Consider the following 20,104-nt stretch of genomic DNA (forward strand, 5'->3'; position numbering starts at 1 on the left):
CTAAGTAGGTTTGATATTTTTGGAATTGTTTAGTATTAATGGGTGCTTTAATTTAATGAATGATGAAGCTTGATGCAACAGGGTTTTTTAGTGTTCTTCAGTGTGACTAAAGGAACTTGACAGACACAAAACGGTTCATCATGTATCTTTAAATCAATTTTACTCAATATGATCTCACAAATTAAAATATATTATTGATTAAACACCTATACTTGGAAAAATAATATTTTAGGAAAGTGTTCTGCAGTGTTTAAGTGCTGAAGTCTCTCGTCATTTTTGAGTTAAATTGGTACAAATACTGTTGATCCTGCCTTTTTCTGGAAGCCAAACAGTGGTTTCTAATTGAAATCCATGGCTGTGTGGCTTTCATGTTGATGGGTCATTACACATAGCACGGAAGAAAAGGCAAGCTCCTAAGTCAACCAAAAGCCTTGAACAACCACTTTGGTGCAAAATGAACTAAAAACTTCCTTTTCTTTTTTCTTCTTTTGTGATGCTCTCAGTTGCTTTCCTAAGCAGTGTTTACAAGCTGGGGGAAAAACCTGTTAGTTGTTACACAAGATGACTTGTCGTGAAATAATAATTTAGATAATTATTGTAGTCTTTTTGTGAAATGTCAGGAGATTATATTTCTGGGATTTGGGTTGTGTTTTGTTTAGTCAGTTCAGCAAATGCTGTTTAAATCCAAGTATTTGTCTTTTTTCTCTGCTTCCTCACTCCAGTTTTCAGGCTTTCTGCCATTCAGAAATAGAAGGGTGGACAGTCTGTAAATAACTGTTGTTTTAGATTGTTTCTGCAAGAAGCATCTGTGCATTTGTCCTTTCTCACACAGCACCACTCTTCAGTTCTTCAGTTTAGAATTACAGTTACTAAAAAATGTGTTGCTGTTTTCCAGCAGCAATTCTCTCCCAGAAAGGAGGAAGGGAGGGGAACACAACTACTGCAGTGGACCACTGAAAGCAGTAGGTCCTTTATGAAAATGTGGAAAATATCTCTGTCAGGGGATCTTTAAAACTCCAAATTTAGAGAGTTTGCACAGCTTTGGAATCAAGGATAAAAAGCCTGTTGCAATTAAGATTCCAACATATATTTTGTAAACAGTGTTTGTCATTATCTTGCCTGTACCTCATGGATGGGGAGAATTCTTATCAAATTATGTCAACATGTGTGTATGAGTCTGCAAGCATGACTGTGCTTGTGCGCTTATTTCTGCACGGCTGTTGCTATTCTGTAAAAAGTTGTTCTTACTGATTAGATAGAACTTCAGTTCTATTGAAGAACTTTATGAAGCAAAAGCATAATTAAATTGCTTTAGCCATGTGAATAACAGTTTGAGAACAAAGATGTTCTTTCTCAGGTTACGGAAACTTACTTTGCTTCATTTTCACCCAAATAAACCTGTGATTATAGCTCTCCTTGTATAGTTTTTTCTAAAATATGGAGAAGATTGTTTAGTAATTGACTCCTACATATGCTTAAGTGTGTTGTGGTTGTGTTTTTTCCCTTAATAAAATAGATAATATATTAAAATTTACTGTTTCTGTTACTGTTTGTGTAACTTTTACGAGAAAGGTTTGAAAATGCATATGAAGATTAAGGCAAGTGGTTGGAAGTATTTGTCTTAATAATGAGGTGACTGTTAGCTGTTTGTAAGTAGGTCTGGAAATTGTTCTGTGTTTGAATGAACTGCCAATTTAGAGTATGTGCCATGGGCAGTCTGTGTGGTACAAGATCCTCCTTTAGTAGTCAGTTGGACTAGAAAAGTCCTCCTTTTCTAGGAGCTCCAGTTGGTACATGCTCAGCTTAGGAGCTGACTAGGTTTCTGATAGGCTGGTAGTGTAGAAGGTCTAGGAGATGCTTTTTAGTAATGTAATCTAGAAATGCAAAAATAATGCTTCTGGAACACTTGAGTTGTATTGTTTGTATTGAAAGTATTAGATGAAAAATTGTGACAGCTGTGGATGTGGGCTATGCTCTGATGATGTTTTAAATATCCACGTGGTGCATGAGTCTTCACAGCTGAGAGGTGAAATGTCAGCTGAGGTTTTTGCAGCAATTTAAAGATTGCTTTTATCATGAAGTTTGAGACCACTTAACTGCAAAGTATTTCTTCTGCTTAAACATCATCACATTAACTTTGTAATTACTTTTTCTTTCTGAAACAGGAGGGAAGGACAGGAGAAGTGGCCTCATTCTGACAATTCCATTATGCCTTGAACAGACGAGTATGGATGAGCTGAGTGTCACACTAGACTACCTTCTAAGTATACCAAGGTGATTTGGAAGGCATTCTGTTCAGAGCTGGGTTGGTTTCTTTTGCAGTTGTAAAAGGGATCTTTCTATTGTTTTTAATTTTATTTGCTCTTCTATACCAAATTAATTTTACATAAATGTTTGTTTAGAATGTGATACTGTCTGAGTTAGGAACACACATCCCAATAAGCTAAGGGATATGTACTAAGGCTTGTCTATGTCCTTTTATGTCCTTATGTTCTCCTTTCTTGGGATAGCTTTTTTCATAATTTCTTTTTAATGACCATGCACTTATATTGCTAAGTAAATTAATGAGCCATTCCAATCAAACTCCTAAGCTTGCAAAGGCAGCATTGCTTATTGCCCTTTCTGTGCTACGTGCCTAAGCTTTGTAGCTTGTACGGCTTCAGTGTGCACTGAGTTTAAAAATACACAGTCTTACTGAAGTTAGCAAGCAACTCATGTTTAAAGTTAAGGTACTGCTTAAATTTGCTGATTGACAGCTTGAGTATCCTGTCATCCATAGCTTGCTGTAAAATCATTGTTATTGAAGTTCAGTGCATTTGCCACTGCAAGCTTTCAGTGACAGTTTTTGGTCCTGGCATAGATACCTGCATCTCTATCTTCTTAAGATCCAGGAATTGTTCTTTATCATAATTCTTTTTTTCCTCTTGTGCCTCTGCTTTATAAAGAAATGAAGCCTCTCAGACAAATGCTTGCTTTTGTATCTTTTCAAATTTCTCTTCTGGAAACAGGACAAAAATGGCATAACTAAAGACATCCAGTGTACTTTGCATATTGTGATCTATAAATGTTTATAAAATATAGTTAAAGGATCCAGTGCTGGGGTTGTTTTTGTAGATAAGATTTTAAAAAAATTCTGATTGGTGAGAGAGCAGTAAAGAATAATTTCAAATTAATTAAAAGTACAACATCAGTAGGTATATGAGTATACTGCACAACGTTTTAGTTGTGTAAGTTTCCGGGTTTTTCAAACAGCTTGTTGTCTTTTGTAAAGGGATGAAATACCAAATGGTCATCCACACAAGTCCTATCATTGACTTAAGGATTTGGCCATATTTACGGAACAGATGCAGGCATTCTTGTTCTAGTAAGCATTAATTATTCCACAGTCTCATCCTGATGTATGTCTTTACATATATCAGTGTAACAATAACTGTCTAAAAGCTGAACCAAAGCACTCTTTATACTCAGTAGAAACTGGGAAATCTGTTTGAAAGTGAAGTCAGTGTTCCCGCATTTAATGTTCTGTTTGTCAGTTGTGGAAAAAATGACCTCTCTTCTCTGGTGGCAGTATGGAAAAATCATTGTCATTTTGGTTTGCATGTTGTTTTTCAGTGGGAAATACAAACTTTTTGGCCTAAGCACTTCTCTTTTTTGTTCTGGAAACCTGCTGAACAATGTTTGGGAAAAAGAGGGCTGAGGGGAGGGATATTGTCCCAAACCCAGATAGCTGTCCGAGCAACATTAATACTACTTTTTTCCCCAGTTCTTTGTGTAAGGTAACCTAATATGTTTAACTTTTAATTCAGTTGTGCATGATATACGACGTAACTACAACTGGTTTGAGATCGTCAGTCTAGTGTGGATGGCTGGCTGTGTCCATATTTGAGGGGTGTAACTGCTTAAAGTGTCTTGGGTAGAATTTCTTTGGAGTATGTGTGTAAAGCCATCCTAAAACTTCAGACAACTTATTCCTAGTGTTTAAGTCTACTGTTATGCCCTTCTTTGATGGAATTTAAAATTCTCAGATTCTGGAGAGGTCTGTTCAGAACTGAAGAAGAATAGTAGTGGCAATGTTATGCTGTTGTCTGTTCATACTAAACTTTGCTTCCTTTGTTATATTCTCTCTATTGTGGCTCAAATCACCAAGCTTTTTATTTTTTATTTTAACTTGCATACAAACATTTGCATTGGCTGAACTTTCTAGAAGTGGTAGGTCACTTCTGAATTTGATTGGTTGTGTGTTTTGTTGGGTTTCAGGGTTTTTAATAGGTTTAATAGTAGAGGAGCAGATGCTGATAGTGCTAGATTCCAGTAAGCCTAAGGAAGTCATGTCTTAAAATGCTGTGGTAACACTCTTCACCTTATTCTTAAAAGCAGTAGTAGTGTGCCTTTTGAGTTGATTTTGATTAAACATTGCACTCATGAAGCCTAAATGTTTGGACTGCTTCCAGAAAAATCATGTGTGTGATCTTAGAGGTTCCTTAAAACCAAAAGCATTCATGGACTGGCAGCCAACTTTGTAATTATTTTTTCCTTAATAGAACAGTAAAGTGCCTTCCCTCCTCCCTCTTTTTTTTTTAAACTCCAAGATGAATTTGTCTTCCACCCATACCTGATGAAGCTCAGCTTAAACGTGAAATAAATAACAGTTAATTTCTTCTTATGAAACATAATGCTTACTGTTACATGCTTTGTTTTTTTGTAAGATAAGGAGATTACAGAAGTAGCTTTGTTTTGTGATTGCAGATTTGGGAAAGGTTACGTAATGCTTTCCTACCTATGTAAATGTCATGGATTTTATTTACTTATAACTTTGCCAACACAAGAATTTCAACCTGGGACACAATATCTAGTGTGCTAACTAATGTTGAAACATGGGCTCACTTTAAAGTCCTCTTCTGGATGGTCCTGTGCTGGTCGTTGGAAGGTAATACTTCCCAGCTGTTGGTGATATCCAGAGGTTGCTGCCACCACTGAACATTATCCAGCCATTGTTGTGAGCACCTTGATGCCAGCTTCAGTTTGAAATGAGCTGGAGAGGTCTGTGGAAATGCACAGAGAATGAGGAAAGTTTTCGCTATTTTCTGCCATTTTTTATTTGAGCAGCACCACCTTTGAGGTTTTGGCTTTGCAGCTGTTTTCAGCAGGTTTTTGTGGGTGGTTTTTTTGGGTGTTTTTTTGGGGGGGTGTGTTTTGTGGTTTTCTGGAGGGGGGTTGTTTGTTTTTTTTTTTCCATAGTATACACAGACTCAAACCTTCTTAGAACAAAAAGAGGTGATAGCAGTCTAAAATAGTCTGTCTTGTAGATCTGGACACAAAGCCTGTGTCCTGTAGAGGCTTTTCTTCACTGCAGTTCCTAGCTTACTTGTTCAGGATAGAATTTAAGCATGTTTAGATGGTTTCCTGTTAGGACATGCACAAAGTGATATGTATCCTTAAATCTTTGCCAATTCAGAAGTAACCTTGTGAAAACTGACATCCGTTTGTCTTCCTTATGACACTGTAAATTGATCTCTTTTCTGAGGATTTTGTGAGCTTAATGGTTATGAGACCTTTTCAGGGTTGCTACAGTTTAAATAAATACTTGTATTATGAGATATACTTCAGTGCTACTGAAAAATTTTAGTTTGGAATATCTAATAATATGCTGGAGCATTAAAATTGGAAGTTATTTATAAATAAGTAAACTTAAGGTTTGTAAGACAGTGTTTCTATAAGGAAAAAAGGTATGTAGTTGCATTTTACAGGGGGCTTGAAATCCAAAGTTGTGGTATGACACTTGTTAGAGTGAATTTTATGTTTTTCTAAGTGTTTTTCTTCTTCTAGTGAGAAGTGTAAAGCCCGAGGATTCACTGTGATAGTGGATGGCAGAAAATCTCAGTGGAACGTGGTAAAGACGGTTGTATTAATGCTGCAGGTAAATAAATATTTATACAATCATAGTTGACTGATCAGTTTTATGGATGTGAACCAAATGGCTGTGTTATTGTAGAGGCAGTAATTTCCTTAAAATATGGTTCTTTGATGAGTTCTGTGCAGGAAGAAATTCTGAAAAGCAGATGCTACAGCTCACTCAAGTGAGAGACAAATTCTTAATATGCTGAGAACACACAGTTGTAGACCTTTTTCTAAAACAGAGTTTTAGTTAAAAAAATACAGAAATATGCTCCTGGCATTACCAGCTATGAGCAGTAGGAATGTGTGCAGGGCTGCAGGTGACACAGATACTGCAGCTGAACAGGTTTTTTGATGCAATATATGCTGTACTACAGGGTTTCCTTTGCAATAGGATATAGTTGACTTTGTTGTGGATCATAGTTCCAATCACTAATTATGTTCTGAATACTGTAAAAAGTAGGAGAAGAAAAGTGACAATTTCCAATAAAAAAGAATTCTAAAAAAATATTTTAGCTCTTCAGAACTGTGTGCTTACAATAGAGTCCTATTTCTGCTGTATAGATTATTTTCTGGTCTCAGTGGTCAAAGGAAATGTGAGATACAACATTTCTAACGCATTAGAACACTTGGACTACTGCCTTTCTTACTGCACAGATGGTTTCTCTTTATCAGAGCAGTTTTCCTCTCAGACTTAAGTGAAGTGTCAGAAAGTATGTCAAATACCAGTTGTTGTTTTTTTTAATCCTGCTGGGTCATTGTTGTTTCTGGGTTTTGAAGTGTGTCAAGGTGTCTTTCACCTATTCTTGACTAGGACGGTTTTCCTATTAATAGAGTTACAGTATTTGAATCCTTTGTGTTCATGTTATGATCTTGACTGGGTTTTGCTTCATCCACGGTGTGATTGTGAGGTTCAGTGGGAGCTGCAGCTAGTGGGGAAGGTCAGCTCTTTGCCCACGCTCTTATTTGCCTGGCTTCCTGGCAGCATTCGTCCTGCTTGTGCAAAGCTTGCAGAAACATGACTTGCACATTTGTATCTTGAGTTTGAGAAGGAAGCAATAAAGATTTTCCTGTGTGAATTGATCACTTGTGCAGATCACATGAGATTTGTCTGCTTCATTGTATGTAGTTCTCAAAAACACTTCTCTGTTCAAAATATTGTCTACTTCTAAATAATTTTTGCATATTCATTAAAATGGTGCAAGAATGAATTGGAGTTTTTTGTTGCTGATTTCTTTTAACTTCTTTTGAATTAAATTTTTATAAATAAAATCAGGCATTTAAAGAGAAATCCCATGGATTGTGCCACCTTTATATCACTACTCTGATTATTTAATTTTTACATATTGCTATAGCTGATAAGTTTAGAGTAATCAGGAGTCTTTGTTCCTTGATCTACAGTCAGTGTGACAACATAAAATCAACTTGGTAGATTTAGGCTGAGAAATGTTTTTCTGGTAGTATTTTAATGAATTAATAAGTTGAAATGTCAATATTCAGCCTTTTCATTCTAGCCTAAGCAGTATGTACTAGTGAAGTAATAGGATATAATCTTGACATGTGATCTGATAACACATGTACAACTTTTTCCTAACTTTATGATTACAGTTGCCTTCTGCGTAGAACCTAATATTGGTGGAAGGCTTTGTTTTTAAAATTTCTTCTTCTTTTTAATGAAATACCATAAATTAAATTAAATCTAGGCAATAATTCATTTTTCTGTACCAACACAGCATAGACTAATGGTTTGTCCTTAGGACTGGGAGTAAAGAGGTTATATTTTCTTCTCAGTTCTGACCCAGCTTTGCTATGAATCTAGCACAATCTGTAACAATGCAGGATGGAGCAAGTATGTGATGTAGCTGGAGTATACTTCAATTTCTGTCTGCAATTTTTAAGTTCTTGTATAGATGATGAAATCTAAGTGGAACTCACTTCTGTGGTAAATGAAGGTTTAATCTTGAATGTTTTACTTATTTTTTCATTTGTTTTACAGAATGTTGTTCCAGCTGAGGTGTCACTTGTTTGTGTAGTAAAGCCAGATGAGTTCTGGGATAAGAAGGTTACACATTTCTGCTTTTGGAAAGAGAAAGATAGACTTGGCTTTGAGGTATGTTGAGCTTTTGTCTACTTCAGTCAAAAATACTGTTTCTGAAATTCTGGTACAACTGGATGACAACTAAAGTATCTTTAAAATAGTTATGTTCCAGATGCTTCGTGGATAACCTTAACAAACCACTGTGGCTTTTTAACGTTTTCCATTTTTAATGAGACTATCTTCATTTAATATTCTTAACTTAGAAATGTATGGCATTTAGTTCTTTGCTTATCAAGAAAATAAAGCTATTTGATACATATTGTGGGTGTTTTGAGTAAGAAACTGTTGTGCAGGGTTTAGTGTGAAATTTTTCATGACTTCTCTAATAGAGTGTAGAGATACATGGTGTATGGTGTCACTATCAGCTGTAACCGTTCTGTATGTAACCATTCTGTAACAAACATCTTGTTGCTGTTGCACGCATCTTCTCTCATTTTGTGAGTTCTTTGACATCAGTAACAGGTTATAGATCCCTTGCCAAATACAAGCTGACACTGTTGTGAGTTGTGAGGCAGAGTGTATACAAGAGACTACACGTTAATCTTAGCAGTTCCATTGTTCTGTCTGTCTGGGAGGTTAATGGAAATCTCAATTTTCTCTTTTTTTTTTTAGAAAATATCTGTTTCATCAAACTTTCCACTCATTTTTTAAGCTAATCTTGTTTGAACTACAACAGGCATGTAGCATGCAGCCCACGGTGTCTTTAATCAAAAACATGAGTGTGGTGGTGCCCACTTGTATAAACTAGCCTATTGTTTGGAGCCACATCCAAGAGAATTTGAAAAGCCTCTGAACTAACCATCTGTACTCAAAAATATGATTTAAGAGCTACTGGTTAGAAAGTGGCTTAAGTTTGCAATGTTCAGTTTCACACGGATTTTTCACAACGTAAGGTAAATGTCAAGAGTCCAGAGAGCAGTAGTAATAAAGGTAAAGCCCCTCTTTAGAAGTCTCTACTGTGTGATTTAGGCTCACTTTTCCCATCTACACATCTGCAAATAAAGTGCTTGGGTAAGTTCAGGAAGTCTTTCAAGTTGCAGTACAAAAGTATGTTATATAAAAGTTGTTAGTGTATATATGATGGTGCTGCTAGTTTGGAAATTAGTCCTCTAGAAGATTTTTCTTGTGTTTTTCTTTAACATGACTCAGAATGTATTTTTAGACAAATAAGCAGAAAGCCTACAGAAAATATATCAACAAAGCAGGGGTAATTTTACATGACTGTGATAATAAAAGGATTATTTATTTCACTTTAGGGTTTGGCTAACTGTCATTAAATGATAATCCTTTAATTTAGTAATTTTATGAAGTATGTTCTGTGCCAGTAATTATGTTGGCATTTTTTGGCATAGACCACTGGAATTATGTAACTAAACCTTTTGGTTTCTGTTACTTGGTTGCAGTCAGGAAAACTCTTTCAGTAAAAATGACCCACCTTCTCTGCCCTGCAAATAATATTTGTGTCAGAGACAGTAGTGTGTCTTTCCTCTATTCCAAATATGAGTGCAGACCACTGATAAGGCTATGGAAGGCTCCAACTCATGCACAAATCTACAGCTGCATAGTTTTGCATTACTGGCACTAAAAACAAACAACACCCAAATCATGTTTTGGATCACAGGTTAGATTTGTATAACTATTAGCAAAATTCAGGATTGGTTTTGCACCAGTGAAACAATTATGAACTAAAAATTTTAATGAAAATATGAAATATTTTTAATCACTTGGGTGTAATCTCATTTTATTTGAAGTAAATGCTGTGTAACTGTGATTTCTAATGGGGCATCACATCTACCTCATATTTCCTGCTACCTGATCTGTTCTTAATACCTTGCTTAATATTACCATATGAAGCCATTAATCACAGTGTCTTCCATTCTGTTCAGAGGTAGAGATCCTCTGCTTCAGAGCGTGATGTGGTGATGATGAGTTGCAAAGCACTGAAAGTAAATGTGGGCACTGAGGTCAAGCAGTACTGGGTGGATAAGTACAAAGAGGTGGGCTGATTCAGCTGAGTAAAAGTTCATATGTTTATTTCTGGTTAGTGTTGGTTTTGGACCTGCCTCAGGACAATTCCCATTTGTCCTCCAGCAGAACTTTCTTCTGTAACTTTATTCCTCCCTTATTAGCAACCAGTTCATGTGCTAATTGAAGCAGTTTTATCTGGTCCTGTGCAATGCTTCATAAGAGGAGAGTTGTCTTAATTGTTACAAAGCTGTCTTTCAGCTGAAATGTTGCATATATGATACTGTAATACTTAATACGGTTAATGTTTTAAAAGATTGAAGGGCAGGATTTGAGTATAAAAATTTCTGTGTTTTAGAGAGTTGAGAGGTGTTGCTTTTTGCTTTTTATTAATATAGTCTACATAGTGTTGTGAAACTAATCACTCTTTTAGTAGATGTGTGTTGTATTTGAGCATGAGCTTTTCATGTGAGGACAATGAGCATAACTGGAAGAAAAAAAACCCATAAAAATAGAAGAAATGTACAAATTTGTACACAATGCAAAATTGCCTATAGGTTAGTGGGGTTATTTCATACATCCCATTCATTTAAGGAACTTAGAGGAAAAATAATCTCTGAGCCTGATTTAGGTATTAGATTAGTACTTTGAAAATCAGTTTGTCAGGAGCAGGAAAGAAAAGGATGTGCTTGCTGTTCTTACCCTTGCGGAAATCAGGGAGCAAAATTTTAAAAAGTTCACTTAGGATTTGGAAATAAGAAATCAAGCGCATTTATAAAATAAAAATAAGGCAAAAGGGAAAGGAAAAATCAGGCTTTAAACTACTAGGAGTTAGTTGAAAAAATTGGAGTGTATAGCAGAAGGATCTTTGTAATCCTGAAGTCCAAAGTCTGAGTAGTTCTAAATGCTTCACACCTCTACTGTGGCAGGTGACAGCTCTAACTCTAGTAAACAGTGTCAGAAATTTCTTATGATCATTCATCTGCAGCATCTGCTCTGGAAAATTTCAAGTCTCTAATTTACCTTTTAAGAATGATGCTAATAAGTAGAGTATTGCTCCAGAGAATAAAGAATGACTAACACTTTGTAGGAAGCACCTAATTTGTCCATTTTCAGTTCAGTGTTTTAAGACTGAGGCACCAGAATTTGCAGCTTTCATGGACTTTCCTAAAAAGGCATATAGGAGTTCCAGTTAAAATTGTTTATTTAGCTGTTTTGGGGTTTGATGCTGGCTAATTGCCAGGTACCCATGAAAAACTATTCACTCATTTTCCTCTGCTATAGCTAAGCAGAGGAGGGGAAATTGAAAGTTCATTTTCATGAGTTAAGATAAAGATTATTGGAAAAAAAAACACTTGAAGGCAAAACAGGTTCAAAACTTAGACAGTATAAAAAAGATTTATTATTAACAGAATTAAAAGTAAAAAGGGTAGTGAGAACCAAAGTGAACTTTCTGAACACCTTTCTTTCCCAGTCCCTCCCTCCTCCATGCAAGGAAACAAAACATGGGGTTTTGGTCAGTATTTCACTTCTTAAAAATCTTTCTTCAGTATGCTTAAGGAAAAGAGTTTCTTATGCTGTGCCATGGGATCCTTCCCACGGAAGATAGTTCTCTGTGAACATTTCTAGTGTGCTTTTAACCTCCACAAGCAGCAGTCCCGCCTGAACTTGCTATAGCGTGAGTCCTTCCCACGGGTCAAGCAGTCTTCCCACAACTGCCCAGCATGGGCCATTTTACTTCATGGGGTTTAGTCTTTTAAGGATGAGCTGTTCTAGTTTGGAAGTGAAAGCTTTCTTCCTCTAACTCTAAAGGCAAGGGTCATCTCTCTCTGAGTTCCTCACTAGATTATAGCTTTTCAGTATCCACGGGCTCCAATGTGACTACTTTTCTTCACAGGCTGCATGTGGATCTCTGCACCCTGCCCCATGCACCTCATAAATTATAGGGAAACAGTTTGTTGTATTACAGTCCTCACCAAGGCTTGCAGAATCTCAGCTCTGGTGCCTGGAGCTCTCTTCCCTCTCCTTTTTTTTCACAGACCTCAGTGCCACCATGTTGGTTTTCCTCACGTGTCTTCACTTTGCTTTTTCCTCTGACTTGGGAGAAAGTTGGTGTCTGTAAGTTACAGCTGAGAGGTTGATCTCGTTCAGGCTTTGCACAGGAGAATTGCTTGACATGTCTCTCGCTGCTGGCCACGTGGTCCCTGCCTGCACTGCACGGCTGGCCCTGGCCACGTGGTCCTCGCCAGCACCGCACGGGTGGCTCCGGCCTCAGGAGGGCCCCGGCTGCGTGGCCCCCAGCAGCCTCCCACTGGGATGGGCCCCAGCAGCCACCTCACCACCCCTCGGGAGAAGAAAAAGAGAACTTCCTACAGTTTTTCCTTTCTTAAATATGTCATCACAGAGGTGTTACCAACTTGTCTAATTGGGCCAGTAACCTGCCCATCATCAGAGCCTTCAGCGATTGGCTCTGTGCCAGACATAGAAGTTTCGAGCAGTTTATCTCCTGCCCCCGCTAAAAACCAGGCTGTATTAAACCAACACAAACTGCATCTCTTTCTTTATCTGCATGCATCTCTTGCTATTTTACCATGGAAGGCAGAGGGTTCTTAGACAAATCAGGGAATCATCTTTGTGGAGCTGGAGCATGTAAGCTTGCATTTATGTCCCATCCTGAATTCTGTCCAAAAAAAGAGTGTGTTGAAAAATACCAGAATCTTTGCCTATTTTCTTTTCTCTGGGATGTAAAAATGAGAGTGTGCTAATTACTGTGTGCCCTGGAGGGTGAGGGTAAGGTGAGTGAGTGGGTAAAACCACAAGTGAAGGATGCCTTTCCTGGCAGTGGAGCCGACAGTTCATTTTGTGTTTATCTGGGTTCTGCCAGCTGCTCTTGGGTTTCTAGTATGACAGATTTCTATGGCACTGGCCAGATAAATATTTAACTTGTGTTTCTTGGTGTAATGTTAAAGAAAAGGATTTTTGTTTCGATTAGTGTTCCATATTAAAAGAATAACATCCTATGCTACTCAGTGTTTAATCAAATGGATTGAAATAGTATTCAGCATCAAAAAGGAGGATTATTCTCCTCAGGAAGAGGTAGCCTTTGCTTTACAGTTCTGTGGCAATGAAGATCATATTTAGATTACACTTGTTTAAATTATATATTCTCAAGAGACAAATATATTGTTCTCTTTTGGAAAGTAACTACTCCTTTTCAGATTTAGTAGTGTGGCTGCTCTGATATTACACACTTCAGAAAAAAACCCTTTGTTACTGAAATTTTACACCATCTGATTTTCAAGTAGCTCCTGGGTTTGACTCTGTGACATTTGTATTAAAGAACTTTTTCATTTCTTCCCTCAAGAAAGAAGAAAAGTTCAGATGGATGTATTTAGCATTTTGGGGGCACTTTTACATGTCCCGTTGAATATCTAGAATTCCTCTCTCATCTTGACATCTGCCTTTATCTCCTCATAGATGATAATGAAAATTGCAGAAAACAGTAAATGACATAGAGAGGTCAGCTTACTGCAAACAGTATTTAAAGCTTTTTTATTACAAGAGATACATGTTGCACGGGTTAAAATCATGTATTTTTGCTCCTGAGAAACAGAATGTTGCACTTAAGGCACAAGACTTTGCAGTCCATGTTTTTAGCTTTGTCTTTCTTCTTTTGCTTGACAGTTCTTACAAAGGTTGTTTTTAATTTATTATAAAATACAGCACTTCTGCTTTTCCCAAAGCACTGAGTTATTTCTTTAAAGGCTTTCACAATGTTTTAGCAGACCAGTATTGTACAGAGCAAGTTTACTGACTAGAGTAGAGCAAGGATGAGAGCTGCTACCACTCTTCCAGGTTTTATAATGAACTGAGTTCAGATGATAAGTCCATGACTCTGGTCAGTAGCAAATAGGACATGTTTGAAACCTACTACCACTGTCAGCTTATTAGCTGTCCCTCTTGTCAGGAGTGGGTGGATCAACTAAGAAGGGAAGCAAAGATTAAAGGATTCAATAATTTATACTTTTTTTTTTTTTTTATATTACCATCTGGCCAGATCTGTTTGTTTCTCCCTTGGGAAATTTAAGCTGTTCATTTTAACATCCAGCTATAATCTGTTGTTTTACTTTGGATCCAGAAATCTGGGTTTTTTTTCCCTTTTTCTGGAATCAACATAGTTGGCCTTGGAAAAAAAAGAAAAGCAAAAAATCATTTCAGTTACAAGCAAATGGGGTTCTTTCTATATTTACAGCTGTAAATTATCTTTGCCTGTGGTAATACGTTGAAGGGTGAAATTTAAAGGCAAAGGTGAATCACTAATTCATAAGGGACAACATTTTTTAGGATCTGGTAGTTTGACATTTATTTTTACAGGAGGTCAAAGACAATTACTGTGATTGGATTTTGAAACATTTTGGGAATCTGATAGCAGAAGTTTGCTGAGCTTGAAGTTGAATTAATATCTTTAAAAGAGAAGTGTCTTTTCGCTGTGCACATTGCATTTTGCAGCATTTTTTTCTTCTTTGGCTCTTGGTCTGTGTACTTATGGACTATCAATCTGTAGTAGCTGATTAAAACATTATTTCTGAAGCTTCAGAGAGGCAAACTGAACTTTTGACACCTAGAAAATATCAAAGCTAATTTACTAATTTAAAGCATACAGAGGACATTAGGTTAGCACTGCCACTAGTTCAGGTTTAGAGCAGGAGGTAAATTCTGTTCCTGTTCAGGAACCTTCATTTCTGTCACAACCTAGTCAAAAATTCACATGTTTGTTTATATTTTGGAAAGTTCAGACAGGATTTTAGCAGCTAGCCATGTAACAGTCAATAAACAGTTTAAGAAAGAAGTGTTTTTGTCATAGGTTAGCAAGCATAGTCCCGCAAGGGATGTCCTTGCTAAGGGGTGCTTACAGCTTCCTCTGGGACCTGATAGAACCTATCAGTGGCCAGTTTGAGTATGGACAATTCTTTAAGCCACTTAAAGTTGTGACCGCCTCTGTGATCCACACTTAAGAATAGACAAACTCCCCCCCAAGCTCTCTCTCGTTTCCGGCGCTGGCACAGGTGGCTGCAGGCCCCGTGCGGGGGCCAGCGGGCCTGGCCAGGCCCTGCTTGGGCCAGGCCGGGCCGGGCCACGGCCAGCCTGGAGCCATGGGCCTGTTCCAGCCATGGAACCCCCCCCACTGCCTTGCCGTGGGCAGCCGGAGCGGCTCGGAACCCCCCCCCTCCACTGCGGCCGAGATTCAGCAAAGCGGCACCTCTGTCCGGCAGAGGCCAGTGACCAACAGCGATAAGCCACATTCCAGCTGCAAGGCCGAGGTGAGATTAACCCTTTTATTGCTGTGAAGAGCTGAAAACCTGAGGGAAGAGAGAGAGGAGATGCTTAAAGCTGAAAGTCTGTTGTGAAGCTATGATATATCAGAGTATCCTGTTGTAATTTCATGAAGATATGGGGGGTGGAGTGTTCAAGTCATAAGCAATAGGCAGATGCTGCCACAGCTGTAATTTCATGAGAAGTTTGGACAGAGAGAGATGAACCAGATGAACCAGATGAGGACTTTTGCTCCAAATGGGAAAGGAGAAAAACCAGTTCCTAGAGATGCTCCCAGAGATAGTCCTAACGATGAAGATGAGGAAGACCCTTTGCTCCCAGGGAAGGAGAAGGGCCTCTGGTTTTTTTGTTTCTGAACGGCTCAACCTTAAAATTGTACCCCAAAAAACTTCAAGAGTGGACCCTCGAAAGCAGTTGCGGGAAAAGCTGCAAGTCGAGGGAAGGGACTCACATTGCGAGCAGGGAGACTCCTCTTCCTAAATGGACTGAACAATATTTGGAAGTGGGTGGCTGTCTCGTTGTGATACTGTTTTCATAGCATGAGCAAGAAGAGACTTGTCTTTCTAAATGGACTGAACAAGGTTATTATGGAAGTGGTAAACAGACTGAACATCTTAAGGGTTGTCTTTTTACATTGTCAGTGGGAGAAGGGAGGAAGGTGAGGGGAGGAGGAGAGTTCTGAAGGTGGTATAATTTTTTTTTTCTTTCCTTTTTTTAGGTCTGTTAATAAACTTCTTTATATTCTTTCAAGTTTGGTGCCTGCTTTGCATTTCTCCTAATTCTTCTCTCACAGAAGATAAACAGTAATGAGTATTTTAGACCAAACCACTACAGTTTTTTAAATCAGAAACCTAGAGAATGGATGGGTTTGGGAATAATGCCTTAAGTTCCAGCAAGGCTCATTAATGAGGTGGAAGGTTTTGTTTTGAAAAATTTTTCTAATAAGATGTAAAAAATTTTGGTTTTGACCAAATCTCTTTTATTAGGTGTTTCTTTTTTGTCAGAGGATTATTTTCTCATATGGCTAAAATATTTTTTTGTGCAGGTTTTGCTTTTTCAGGAGATTTTTTTTTACTAAAAACATTTCTCTAGTACAAGTTTACAAGGGCTATTCCATGCTCACTCTTTCCTGAAGGATCTCAGTTAAACACAAATCTGAAATAAGTGGTCTCAATACAGTCTCTCCATTTTGTCAGGCTATTTGGGTCTTTTAGAACTTGTATTTCAGTAATGAGAACCAGCTGCCCTGTTTCCTTTAGTTCCCATACCAAAATGTCCATACCAAAATTAATTTTCTCCTTTTCTTATGAACTCATAGAGATGAATGTTAAAAATTACCCATAAAGTGTGCCAAAAGAAGGAAGAACAAAGGGGTATTTTTTTCTTTTTTCTTGGACCTAGAATCCTCTGGGGTTTGGGCTGTTTACTGGCATTACTTAAAGAAGCTACTAGCCAATTCCATTTACAGCAGCTATGTACCATTAAGAGTACAGGACAACAGTGTATATTTGGATGTTGCTGAAAGGTTTTCCTCTGCAATAATAGATTTTTTGTTTGGAGCTGCTCTGAATTCTTTGGTTTCAGTATTTGTGTGAAAATGGAGCTGGAATAGAAGGCTCTTTCCAGTTAGCTCTTTCCACATACTCTTGTGCCCTGCAAGAGTATGTGAATGATTTCATGGGTTATGGAAATTTTCTTTCTTTTTTATTTCTGGCTATATATTGCCAATATGTATGCTTCCATAGAGAGGTTGGGTTTGGGTTTTTTTCCATGGGGGTTATTCCAGGCTTAGCATATCAGGCATTGAAGCAAGCTGTGCTGCCAACTTTTGGTTTAGGCTTATATGAATACGGGTCATTCAGGAGCCTCTAGAATGCAGAATTTAGTTTTCCACCTGGCTGTGAACACGTGTTTTCCTGTATTCCCTGATGTAGCTGATGAGCTAGATTTGTCTCCTGGGTGAATGACTCAGGCTTTTAAGCATACTAAGTTTTGACTTTTTGACTACTTATGGAAAGAGTACGGTTGATCCAACTTTTGCTGAGCATATTTGCACAGTAAATGCAGGCACTTTAATTTTATGGCATAAAATCACCTCTGGGACTGAAAGTATTGCCAGAAAGTGGTAAAAATACTGTGTGCTTTACAGTATGATAGCCTTCTACCATATTCACTAGAAACAGATCATGTGGTATATGACTTAATCACAAAGCATCAGTTCCCAGCAGGAAAACAGATATCCAGGAAACACATTTCTTTCTCCCATTGTAAATACACAAGGTGGTAGAGATGATGCTCTTACAGGACTTTGCATGAGATACACACTGCATCTCGGAGTTACCTGTCTCGTTTGGGCCCACATTAATCGCCAACAGCCATATTTCATTTAAACATTTAGCAGAAAAATCTGAATCACAGAAAGATCTGCTCAGTATCCTTAGACACGCTTCTCAGATACTTAAGGAAAATAGAAGCATTATCTACAAGTTATCTATTTTATTGTTGCAGGTTATTTTAGTATCTGCTAACAAGCTGACGCGATATATAGAACCATGCCAACTAACAGAAGATTTTGGAGGAACTCTCACCTATGATCACATGGATTGGTTGAATAAGAGGCTGGTTAGTTATCTTTATTTTGGGGTTTGGGGGTTTTTTAATGTCTCCTTCTTGAGCCCTGAAATTTTTATTTGTGTAGGAACTACAAAGCATGTAGGAAATGGTCACATGTGTAGTAGTGCAGTTTGTTTACATGAATAGTCTTGTGATAAGTGATACTGCATTTACTCAAGGGATGATAAAGCTCATTTAATCAGTTTGTTGAACAAACCAGTTCCTAAATGAAGCTCTTCTAGTAACACTAACTCTAGAAGAGCCTGAGTGTATTACCATACATAGTCTCTATAAAGGGAAATTGGCTGCTGTAGGAGAAGACCAAAACAAGGAAAAAATACTTGGACTCTACAGATCATCCTGGGTTATTTCTTAGGTCTTGGTTCCTGTGGACTAAGAGTTAGGCTTTAAGCTGTCCAACACCAAAACTTCTGTCAGTGCAGTTTCCCCAGTAGACTGTGAAACAGTAAATGTCCGGGAGCAACTACACCCATTAATCAGCACAAATTGTTTAACAACTGTTGGTGTGCATAGCTCTCTCATGTTCTTAATCTTTTTTTCACTGATACTTGCTTTTCAGTTATTTAAATAGAATTTTCAAAACAATATTTAATTTTCATCGACACAGTGTGTTCCCTTCCTGTGTAATCTGTTCTTAAAATGTGTGTCTCCATCTAGGATCTTCAGGTGGGATATCCAGGTGTGTTGCAACTGCACCTGCCTTCCCCTGAAATTTTATGTAGTCCTAGATAAGTTAAGGAAAGTTCATTGGCAGGCTATTGATTGATAATTTAATAACAGCAAAAAGGCCTGAAAGTTACTGTGTATGTCACGTAAGGCACCCAATTGTTCTCACTTCTGTTAAAAAGCAAAACCAACCCTCCGAAGTCAGATGCAGAGGAATTGTCTGAACAGTGCTTGTTGTCTTGACTGTACAGGCATTGTTATCTGATATTGGAAGCCCCTGAGTTCAAAGAAACTGATGAGGATATTTCTTTTTATGTAATCTTTCTGTATAATAGAATACATTTTTATTTTAGTTTAGTTATTCATTACAATATAGTCTATTTTAATAGTGATTAGAAGCTGGAATTGTCACAAAATTGATTATTTTAATCATTTCAAGTAAGCTTTCTGGTAGTTGTGCAGCACGCCTTGATTCTCTAGCATTATTAAAGGCTTAAATGAAGATGTAGAAGAAATATGTCCATAAGAACTTAAAGGTTTTGCAGAAATCTCAATTTTTTTTCAGTATTCATTTTATTCAGTGTAATACTTACTATCTCCCTAGGGAATCTTAGTGCTCTTAAGTGTTCCCTAACAAAATTTTGTATTTTCTGTTGTTTCCTCCCTACCATCTGAACGTTGGGTAATAATTACACTGTGTAGAGACTGAAGTATACTAATGGAACTACTGGATGAATTTGCGCTGATGCCTTCAATACAGCTACCTAAAATTTTCATTTTTTAAATTAAAACCTTCCTCTTATTTAGGTATTTGAAAAGTTCACGAAAGAATCAACATCTTTACTGGATGAGCTTGCCCTAATTAACAATGGAAGTGATAAAGGAACTCAACAAGAGCGAGAGAGGTGTGTGATTCACTTTTTGAAATCAGTGCTTTTGGATGATAAAATTTCATTTGAATTCCAAAAAAATCCTGAAAAATGATACACCTTAAATACTTTGAAATGTGTAAAGAAATTCTAAACATTTATAGTGTAGACTACAAAATACATGAGCATGTATGTAGATGGATGCTCATTTAAGTGATTACATGCACCTTCACTTGTATTTTGATTCAATGAGTTGAAAAAGTAAGGACTTCACTAAGTGAAAAAAAAACTATAGTCTTTTAACACCATTAGGTAGTTCTAGGCTTAGCTGAAGTTTTTAGTGCTACTGTAATACAAATTTTAATAATGTGTTTGTTATTTTTTTCAAGATCAATAGATTTGAACTTCCTTCCATCAGTTGATCCTGAGACAGTATTGCAGACAGGTATAGTAAGTCAAAAAATTAGAATGTTGGTTAGTAAAGTGACATAATTCATTTTAGGCCCCAGGTAAAAGCACGGAGGGCACAGTTGTTATCTTAACCATCTTCACAATGTAACAAGCTTATCAAATACTGTAATCTTTGGGTTAAAAGAAGTGAAGCTAAGAAATGGAAGAACTCCAAACATGTCTTTTTAAATAT

The 20,104-nt window shown here is 37.3% G+C and overlaps 1 protein-coding gene across 4 annotated transcripts in view; it reads left to right on the top strand.

The window, feature by feature from the left end:
* Positions 1-20,104, top strand: part of SESTD1 (SEC14 and spectrin domain containing 1) — a 54,023-nt gene that overhangs the window by 13,544 nt on the left and 20,375 nt on the right. For all 4 annotated transcript variants that reach the window (XM_069020517.1, XM_069020518.1, XM_069020519.1 and 1 more), the window contains 6 exons: positions 2,166-2,274; positions 5,827-5,917; positions 7,892-8,005; positions 17,801-17,914; positions 19,400-19,497; positions 19,851-19,906. In XM_069020517.1, coding sequence (XP_068876618.1) covers positions 2,166-2,274; positions 5,827-5,917; positions 7,892-8,005; positions 17,801-17,914; positions 19,400-19,497; positions 19,851-19,906 — 582 coding nt within the window. The remainder of the gene's footprint in view (positions 1-2,165; positions 2,275-5,826; positions 5,918-7,891; positions 8,006-17,800; positions 17,915-19,399; positions 19,498-19,850; positions 19,907-20,104) is intronic.

Source organism: Aphelocoma coerulescens, chromosome 7 (assembly GCF_041296385.1).
Source record: "Aphelocoma coerulescens isolate FSJ_1873_10779 chromosome 7, UR_Acoe_1.0, whole genome shotgun sequence".
NCBI classification, from domain to species: domain Eukaryota; kingdom Metazoa; phylum Chordata; class Aves; order Passeriformes; family Corvidae; genus Aphelocoma; species Aphelocoma coerulescens.